The sequence below is a fragment of the Varanus komodoensis genome, unplaced genomic scaffold (assembly GCF_004798865.1).
Source record: "Varanus komodoensis strain SLA01 unplaced genomic scaffold, ASM479886v1 scaffold42, whole genome shotgun sequence".
Taxonomy (NCBI): domain Eukaryota; kingdom Metazoa; phylum Chordata; class Lepidosauria; order Squamata; family Varanidae; genus Varanus; species Varanus komodoensis.
Window position 1 is genome coordinate 6,007,818 of NW_025335972.1, and position 10,260 is coordinate 6,018,077.

At 45.5% G+C, this 10,260-nt stretch overlaps 1 protein-coding gene across 8 annotated transcripts in view; it reads right to left on the bottom strand.

Moving 5' to 3' along the window:
* Positions 1-929: 929 nt before the first annotated feature.
* Positions 930-10,260, bottom strand: part of RFX1 (regulatory factor X1) — an 88,944-nt gene continuing 79,613 nt past the window's right edge. For all 8 annotated transcript variants that reach the window (XM_044443566.1, XM_044443559.1, XM_044443563.1 and 5 more), the window contains 4 exons: positions 8,998-9,206; positions 8,712-8,865; positions 7,725-7,770; positions 930-5,793 (listed from right to left, as the gene is read on the bottom strand). In XM_044443566.1, coding sequence (XP_044299501.1) covers positions 5,627-5,793; positions 7,725-7,770; positions 8,712-8,865; positions 8,998-9,206 — 576 coding nt within the window. In that variant the 3' untranslated portion in view covers positions 930-5,626. The remainder of the gene's footprint in view (positions 5,794-7,724; positions 7,771-8,711; positions 8,866-8,997; positions 9,207-10,260) is intronic.

The window sequence follows — 10,260 nt, forward strand, 5'->3', positions numbered from 1 at the left end:
TAAAAGTACATTTCGTGAAACATTTTTCTTAGTTTTTATAGACTCTTTCTTCTGTACATCTGTGTTAGCACCTAGCCCTTTTGTGTGAAGGTATTTCCAGATAACCGTCAAGTAAAATGACTGACTAAAACAGCTCCTATCTGAGAAAGGTCTTGGTACAGGAGAACTTGCTTGCAATCATTCTTTGAAATGCCAGAATTCTCCTTTCTTTGTCGTCTTTCCATACAGACGTAACAGGACACAGCAGCTGGCACATAGTGAACATTGAGAAATAGCAAAGTGCAGCCCAGTAGGCATCTGGCTATCTTCAAGAGGATACATTAGCATATGTGCACATCTTCCTTCTGCAAAGTGGCTGTTCTAGGGCCAAACCAGGTGCAACACTGCTGCATGGCCCAAGAACTGCATGCAGGTCTGACCACCCACTTGTGTTGCCTATTGGCAAGCTCAGATCCTTTTACATGAAAAAGAATGCTTCCCATGGTAGCTACTAAATAATGGAAGGAACCCTCTCATAGCACTTGGTAGCATCATGGAACAGTTTGCTACTGAATTTTGGCAGCAAAAATGCCATTTTGCTTTCTTTAAAAACATTGGTGGGGGGGGGGCATGCTGCAGTATGGCCCATAGGGGAAGGTTGAAGGTGAAAAAGGCCCCCAGCACCACTATAGAAGCAAATTGCAAGCAGTTTTAAAAATTTCAATCCCTATCTGTGGGCTTGGACGAGGGGATTTATACCAGCCCCTAGAAGCTGTGGTTTCTTTCTCAGGACTTCAGCAAGAGGGGAAGAGTCAAATCTCACACACTGGTCCTAGCCCACCACTTAAAACTGCATGTTAACATATACTGACAGTCTCAACCAAGAGAGAGGGCTTGTTCAGAGGTGGCCACCTCTGAATTTACATTTTGGCAAGAGTAAGCAAGCAGTATCCTAGGCAAAGAACACAGCTGAATTTATTTCTTAAGAAAGAACTACAAAAGGTAGAAAACAGCTTTTGCACTCTAGACTACACACACGTACATCATCTGACCACAGGCACTGCCCATCTCATGGACCCAGGACACCTACAAAGCTCTTCAAACTCCACTTGAAGTCTATAGTGCAGCTAAAGCTGCTGTTGCCGCACAAAAGATTGACACAAAATATATATTTTATACAATATGTAGATTTTGCAATAAACATCTATATCACAGGTTTAAAACACTGGAAAAATTGAACAAATAAGGCCATGATGGTTGAAAAACCCAAAAATATCAAGTAATTTATCTTCACCAATCTCACAATATTTAGGTGGTTTATAGAACAAGAATTAGTAATTACATATAAAAGCACAGATATTTTTTTCTGTTTAAAACTAGAATATCTAATATTCAGTTACAAACCAGAAGAGTGATTACTTTCTCTCACTTAAGAAGTAACCAAACCTGTTTGCTTAATTACTAGCACAGAGGGAACAGAGGATTTTTTTAAACTGAGGGCTAATATGTTCTCAGCTAGCATCCAGACTGGGTTGGACGTGCTGATAACTGTCCCTGGCTGCTCTGCAGCCAATTTGTGTGATGGACAGAGAGAATCCTGGTTCAGAGGGCAAGGACTCTGTTGTTTTGTAAGGCAGCAACTGAATAAAAAGTAAGCTCATTCACGTTGTTGAGTCCTGTGTGATCGGAGGTTCCAGCATTTTGCACAGTTCATAGACGGAATAGCTAGCTTACAAAAGCGAGGATTTTTTTTTGTTTTTTGCAAACAACTAGATCCATTTTCCTTAGCAAAGGTAGGACTTTCCTAAAGCTAGAAGCCAATCTGCATACATTTGAGAGCAAGGGACTGGGAGAATGCTGGGACAGAGTATATATTTCTTGAACCTTGATTAGGGCCTGTCCCTTCCAGATCATTGGTTTAAGCCCTGTTGGGGTATGAAATACACATTTACTCACTGATGGCCATATCCATACACTTCACAAAGCAAGGTATGTTCACATGTCTGTGACAACAGAATTGATGTACATTTCTGTAGACCATAAACAGTATATTGTAGAAACAAAGTATATCATGTTTGATTACTCCCTATTTTGCAGTGCCTTGTTACTGAAAATGGTAGAAGAGGCAGATACGGTAACTAAGGTGCGTCTGAGAAAGTGAGTGCCTTAGGCATGGTGGGAATTGGCTGTGAAGCCTCCAACAAAGTAAATATTTCACTGCCACCTGACTCTTGAAGATGCTGTTTACCTGCTGTAATTCAAAACTAAGATGCTTATGTGCAAAAAATATTTCAAGGTAGCATTTGCTATAGGACAAAGCAAAAGGATTGGCACCTGTGTGTTTTTCTCCAGTCAGTTCACTTCAAGGAGACACTTGTGGGCTCACAAACTGGGCTACAATCTTTAAAAGCCTTTCATTAGAAAAGGCACAGGTTGCACTTTTAATAGCGACTACAAAGAGGGTAAGGTCCAGTTTAGCACACCACATACACACGTACATCTATTCAGCTGCAGAAGTAAAATGGGGAAGAGGATAGCCTCACTAGAAAAATCAAGGTTGAAAAGCTGCTTGGTAATTCTGCCATGTGCGATGAAGCGAGTGGGTGTGCTGGGTGGGGTGGAGTCACTTCTGCTGAGTAATCACAGAAGCCTGAAGCAGCCAGGTGTTGCTAAGAGCAGTTGCTTGGCTAGGTAGTTGAGGCTGAAAATAAAACGGTATCATTAAAATGATGCCATTTTAATCATGGTGGTGCCTGGCATAATAGGGTTCTCTCCGTGATTTCTGCTATGAAGAGGGGTAACTAAAGGAGAACGGGCCAGTGTGGGCTATGTGCCTGCCTGCATGTAGCCTTAGTACACCTGTTTTCTTGCCCAGTGAAAACGATGGATCAATTGCATGCTCCCCAAATTGCCATCTCTGTGCCTGTATATGGAAATGTGAGCCAAAACCCTCACATGAAGCATCCCAGGAGCAAGGAGATGGTTTGCTAGGAACCTGAAGCCTACAGAGGTGTTCAAGAGGGCTCTAGACTCCCTGCACCCACCCTTTGATGCTGTTCAGAGCCATTTCCTTATGCTGCCCTGGCTGAAAGAGCTCTGTAGGGGGATAAATAGAAACAATAGCACTGATTAGGATTCAAACAGTGAGGGTGATAGTGCTTTGATACGGCTACCCTGAAAGCTAGCAGTGCTTTGTATTGCTTTGAGTTCTTTCTTCCAGAGTTGGCTTGGTCAATGTCAAAGTAAAGAGTGGCACCTGTAGCAATTCAATAGACTGGTGTAAGACAGCTGTTCCTAGAGCCCAAGTGTCCATGCTTTACTACAGGTAGCTCTAAGAGACTACAAGTCCCCCATTGTTGTAGCCTTGAAGCCCAGCCCAGGTCCAATTCAAGTAGCACTGCTACTGCTTAAACCAGCCCTGGAAGGGAAGAGTAACATTTGCAGCGCTGGCCTAAAGATGGTTCTGAACTGACTGCTGCTCTCCCAATGGATTTCCAGGCTGTTGTGTCCTTGGCATGCTACCAGCAACAGCAGGTGGGCTGCAACGATTAAGCTAGTGTAGCACAGTCTAGATTCGCTGGCACGGCAGTGTGGCTGCTACATGAACTCGAGTGAGTGTACTCGATTCCAGAGTTATGTCAGCTGTAGCAGATTTTGCAGCCCCAGTTCCAGCTTACTGCTGTGTAACAGGACTCCAAGTACTTCAGTGAAGACTTACCATGCCCCACCACTATGGCAGCCTTAATGAAATCTCACTGAGGTCAAAGCCTCCTATTGGACCATGGAAGAGTAGGTTTTCTCCTCCCCACCCCACCCCCAGGAAAGGCAATTTAAAAGTTGTTAGTGCCTTCACCAGGCAAGGCTTCAAAAGAACAAGCAGACCATTCACAAAGAAGGCTCAGCTTAGCTATGTTTGAGGGAAGGTTGTACAAGTAATGCTACTGTTCTACACACCAAGGGAGCCAAGTGTCAGAGGCTTTTCTCAGTTGGCCACAAGAAGAGTGTAGATTATGATTTTGCATGGCTCAGGTGTGACATCACTTGGTGCCGATATTCTATCTCATGCCACTCACAGGGCTTGTCCTGCTGGCAAAGTTCAAATGGATCATTTAGTCTGGCTTCATCCCAGAGTAAAGACTAAAATCTGCCCAAGAGCCACAAGATGCCTGCTCTATCATTAATGGCATGAAAGACGCCAACAGGCTCAAACCTACAGACAAGAAGGTTAATCAGTAGGGACAATACAGCTTCTGCTGGTTGCCTCCCTCCCTTAAAATGAACCAGGAGGAGCAGGGAAAACAGTAGAATCTAAACTGCTTTGCAGCAGAAGTTCCATAGTACTTTATGAAAGAGGCATCAGTGAATTCAGACATGCTGATCACAAGGCTGGTTTTTGTTTTAAAGATTAGCAGTCATGTGGTATGAATTACCCGGGAGCCAAATCCCTGGACAATGTACTTCAAAGCAGCTGGATGATCAGAATGAGCTCTGTTACAAACCTGGAACTGTCAGGCACAGCTTCCAAATGTACCAAGTGCAGACTGTGACACTGCTTGCTTAGAGCTGGCGCTCCGCGTGTTGGCTTCTCAACTGCCTGCAGCCTCCTGGTCCTGCTGGCCTACAAAGGCAGGTGCAGCAGATGGCACATGCCTGCACATGCACATGGTCATTAGGCACACACCTGTGGCAAACAGGGATTGCGATGCACCATTCGTGGCTGCACAGAGCCCTTACAGCCCTCTTCCAAATGACAATGTCAACTCACTCCTTTAACTTGGGCACTGAGTACCACTCATCACCTCACTGAGAAAGCCCATGGCTGTGTTCAGACACTGCCATAGAAAGAAGGAAAAAGTAACCCACAGTCGGTGCTGTACCTGCGGAAAGCGTACAACACAAGACCTTGCTCCCAAACGAGAACAACGGTTGTTGATAGGTGTTGTCCTAAACCCAAGCACTTCTTGAAAATTAAATCCTGTTTCCAACAGCCATCTGAAGTGCAAAACTAAGGCAGAGGCAAGGAAAGATATAGTGACATTCAATCTGATCCACGCAGGTGGCCACAATGTCATTCGCCAGGCAGCCACCTCCATCGCTCATCTGGGCTTGCCTGGACTGTGCATATCCTAGTTCTTGCCAGGAGGCAGAAAAGGCCAAGACCTAGATGGGCCTGGACCTACTTGCTGATTTAAAAACATGGACTTTATGTACTCCCAGCAGCATGGGTGGAGAGCCCTGGGGCTGGAAGCCGTGAGTGGACAAGCACACACTCACCGCCTCTGAGCGGCAGAGAGAAGCAGCTGTGGATAAAGGGTGCGGGCACAAGGCTGAAGCCTGTTTCTGACTATCCCTGGACATCAAGGATGTGGCTGGAAGAGGCAGAGGCAACCCAAAGCAGCAACAAGACCAGTCCTCCCACAGCATCGCCATGGTCTGGGCAGGCCTTTAGGGAGCGCGCACCTAACCGGGGACTTGCTTGGGCTGCACAGGGGCACAGGTGGGGTGCAGGGTATGAAATGAAAGCGCGTTGCATACCACTTGGAGACAGGGAACAGCTCATCTTTATCGCAGGGCAGCACAAAGCAGTGCAAGATGCACCCTGGCCTCCTGCTGGCCACTAAGCAGTCAGTCCCTTCTTTGTCACCCTTTAACTGGAGGGCAGCGCTTGCACAAAGATGTTCCGCGAGTCTGTCCGTGCCAGCTTTGAGGGTGGCTCCATGGGCTCGGCTGTTAAGCTACTGGACTCGTTAGAGCTGAGAGACAATTCCTGGGGCATCTCCTCATCACTCTCTTCTTCCTCTTCCTCTTCCTCATCTGATTTAAAAAGAGAGGCAGTTATTGCAGTCTCGAGACACACAAACCAATACAGCGGAAGCTTCAGCCTGCTTGGCTCTGATTGTTCCTTAGTGTTAGCCATCTCAAGCAACAGACTCAAGACTGAGTACCTCGCATGTCCCATGAACAACAGGGAGAGAAATGGGAACCTCCATGCCTAAAGGTAAAAAGCCCTCTGAATGTCAGATGCTAAGGACCAGCAGTGGGGGAGGTGTGTCTATTTGAGGCTCAGCTTGCAAGATCCCTAGAGGCATCTGGAAGGCCCTGCTGGAAGCAGAAGGTTGAAGGGCATGCGCATTTATCACCCAGCACCACTTTGGCCAAAGAATAAGGGAAATGTGCCAGACTTTAAATGTTACGGTTGTATCCAGACTCAGTCATACTTAACAGGAGACCCAATGAAATCAATGGTACTATTTGTTACTATTTTAAGTTTCAAAGTAAGTCCCATTGATTTAAATGGGTTTACTCTACACATGCCTAAATCTCAATTCAACCCCAAACACACACACACACACACACACATATTCATTCATTCATTCATTCTCAGGTAGGAATAAGATCAAAACTTTTACACAAACTCATTCAAAATCAAAAAATTAAAAAAATGAGAAAATAGCAAATTATGTAAAATAACTTGTACTTCATATATAAATTTCTTAATAACATTAGCAGAATAAAATAGAAGCAAAACATAAACAATTCATATACAAATTAATGACCAACTAATCATGTCACTAATAAAACATGGATAGATTTTAATTTCTATATCTGCATTCTATTTCCAGGATTAGATAAATTTCCAATTCTTCTGCCTCAGTCTGTCATGATTTTTAATATCTGCACTCATTGACAATCTTTGTCACTCCATTCTCAGCGTGCAATTAATTTTGCATTTTTCATATATATATATATGCATTTTATATATATATATATATATATATAAAAAAAAGCAAAATCAGTTTTGCTGTTGTTAGCTGTCAATAGTTGATACACTTCCAATACTGGCAAATGAGCAAGTTATAATACCATCATCTTAAGACTGACGGTTACATGTCTCTTGACATGTCTCCAAAAAGCCTGAATCTCATGATCATCAGAGTTGACTGCAGCACACTTTTCCAACACGCCCAATCAATTTATAATAGCTCTCTTTAAAAAAAACCAGAAATTGAATTTGTCCTCATTCTTGCTGATATTAACTCTCCTTCACTGAGATTTCCATTTTGCTGAAAGCAAATGCAAGCAGGGAGAAGGCAACTGGATCATGGTCCTTCTTCCAAGTTTGCACCTGCACTGAGTTTCTACTGTGGGTCTCCCAGGTATGCAGCAGACCCCTGAATTCATTCTGTATTCTGGTCCTTAATATGGACTGTAGAAGAGACTAGTGCAGCACCGGGATTCCTAGACTCCTGGCCTGATCCCGCATTGCTCTTGCGTCACTGCAAGGCGCGCGCTGAAAGTGCCGTTTGGAAAGAGTGCTCTCAAAAATCCAAGTGTGTGGGATGACATGATCTGCACACTGATCACACACTCCAGGTTTCAAAATCTGCCTAATTACTTCTTAGTAGATGCCTAACCACTGCAGCCTTTATTTTCCACCTAGCTTTAGCTGGCGGATCTCAGAGTTCTAGTAAGAAGAAACAATAGATCCCCAAGCCTGATGTATGCAGACATGCCTTCAGAGTGGAAGATCTGAGCTCAACTTGTGGCTCAGTTCAGTGAACAACCTGCACTTAAGCACCCCACCCCCAACCACTTTAGTTGCTTGTTCGTACAAGTAAAATGGGAAGGACAACACTATTGCACACATTTATATGTGGGGTGGTAATGATCACAAAGATCTCTTAACATCTACTGTCAACAAAATCCTAAGGAAACACTTGGCCTCCTGAGGGGTTGGTCAGTACCTTTATCTGGGTCCAAAGGGTTCAAGGAGCTCGCCAGGTTTGCAAACTTTAAAAGAAACAAACAAAAAAACATAAGCAAAGTTGTTCCCTATTTCATAGATGGCCCTGCCAGCAACTGAACTCAAGGGGAGTTCAGCCATTAATTCAAGTGGACAGTATTCTGGGACGACAGCTTCAGAAGGGGAAGAAGCAAGCAAGGGTATTTAGAATATGGCAATCCAAACACACTATACTCTACGAATTTAGGAGATATAGGTGCTCCTCCTGTAGTTTTTACTAGTATCTTCACCTGTGCACAAACCATGCACAATGTCCCCCAACTAATGGAACATATACTGTATTATGGGTAGGCCAGGCTCATTTATGACTAAACTCTGGGTTTATGATTGAGCATTCGTATGCCTGGAGTCACAGTCGAAAGTGAACCATGGGCATATTGGTTCTGGCATATCAGCAGAGATACAGTCCTAAGTCCTGGGGACAAAAGGATCTTAGGCTGGGCTGGAAAGCCCTATGTTTGAGATTCAGAAGAGTAACTGCCTCAGGAGACAATGATGGGCTAAGTTTAATTAATGTAGGATTCATGCCTCCATTTTCTTACCTTTTCATTGCACCTGGAGGTGCAGCACATTAATGTCCATTGCACAAAAATTACTACTGTGATTGGAGGGAGTTGGGATTTTATACTGTGTTTTCTTGTATTTGTATTTTCTTGTATCTTCTGTATTTCTGTACTTGTATTGGTTGATAACTGCCCAGAGAGTGCTGGCTACTGGGCAGTACAGAAATGACAATAAATACACACGTAACTGGATCGGTGACCTGACGCAGCAGGCCCAGTCCCCGAGCTCCCTGATGTCCACATGGCAGTGGGCAAAAGGGGCAAAGCACCTTCTTGATTCCGACACCCCAACCAAGGACTGAGGTTCCTTCAACAGGGAGCCCCACAGGTTCTTCACCCTGGAGCTCAGAGGCTGCAAGACCTACCTCTCCCATCACAGCAATGGGAGTCTCGCCCTTGGCCTGGGCCACACGATGCTCTATCAGGTAATACATGTACTCATCATAGAGGAGGCGGATGAGATGGAAGGAACCAAAACTGGCTGCACTCCGCAGGGTCAGATCTCGAATCACCATGGAGCTGGGAAGAGAAGGAGCCCAAACGCTGCAGTTACCCACCTAGGCAGTGCCATGGTTAGCCATCCCATTTACAGACAAGGCACAGAGGCTAAGCTGCACTGATGAGAAGCTGAGGCTTCGCACTTCCACTCACCTGTAGAAAGACCACTTGAGGAGGAAAAGCTTGGCAGCTTTGGGAAAACTGGGGCTGCCATGATAGGGCTTGAGGACCTGGCTGACAACACCGTCCAGCCAGGATGCCCACTGCTCCAAAGAGTTCTGCTGCTGCAATGTCATCTTGAAGTCCTGCTCAAGGCGCTGCACCACGCGATCCTCACACCGACACACCCACGAGGCCTGCTCCTATGGGGCAGCAAGCAGAGGAGGCGGGTTACCTTCCCCGGGGTTGCTGCTGCTCTTCCGCAGGATGAGGGAAGGGCCCTCCAAAAGCCAATTAAAGCAGCTCCAGAGACAGAGGAGCCAAAGCAATCTTGGGCCATGGAATCTAAATGCCTGGTAAAATCTATAGGAACTGCTAGGAAGGCAAGAACCGTCCCAAGAAGAGAAGACTCCGATGGCCCAAAAAGCCCATGTTGCCCAGACCATCCGAAGAGGAAGGGCTACCAAAGAGATAGATTACTTCATTGCATAGATTAAGAGATGGACCCTGATAAGGGCCCTAGCCAGATACACGCACTGGCCTCTTGGGCATCAACTGACTACCTGGAAGGATGTGCTCATAACTGTGAAGCAGTACATTTTAGCACCTAATCATTGGAGCTAACTGCCTCATGTAGTGATGGCTGCAAGCCCAGGGCAAAGCTAGTGGAATGCCTAGTTCCAGGAGGGCAACTGCACTTCTGAAACACGAGGGGAGGGGAGGGGAGGGGAGAGCGTGATTTGGAATAGAGAAACAGCAGTAGAAGAGCATCAGGCACTTCTCTGCAGACACTTGTCACATCCTTTCTGGAAATGTTTTGGCTGCCAGGAACAAACTTTATGTGCTAAACATCTAATTTAGCTTTGCCCCTAAGATCATGGCATCCGGTCCTCTCACTTCCTGGCAAATAGATGGGGAAGAAATGGAGGTAGTGACAGATTTTATTTTCCTGGGCTCCAAGATCGACGCAGACAGGGACTGCAGTCAAGAAATTAAGCTTGCTCCTGGGGTGGAAAGCTGTGGCAAATCTAGACAGCATACTAAAAAGCAGAGACATCACCCTGCCAACAAAAGTACGTATAGTCAAGGCTATGGTTTTCCCAGTTGCAATGTATGGCTGTGAAAGCTGGACCACAAGGAAGGCTGAGCGCTGAAGGATTGAGGCCTTTGAATTGTGGTGCTGGAGGGAGACTCCTGCGAGTCCCTTGGACCGCAAGGTGATCAAACCGGTCAGTCCTAGAGGAGATCAACCCTGGC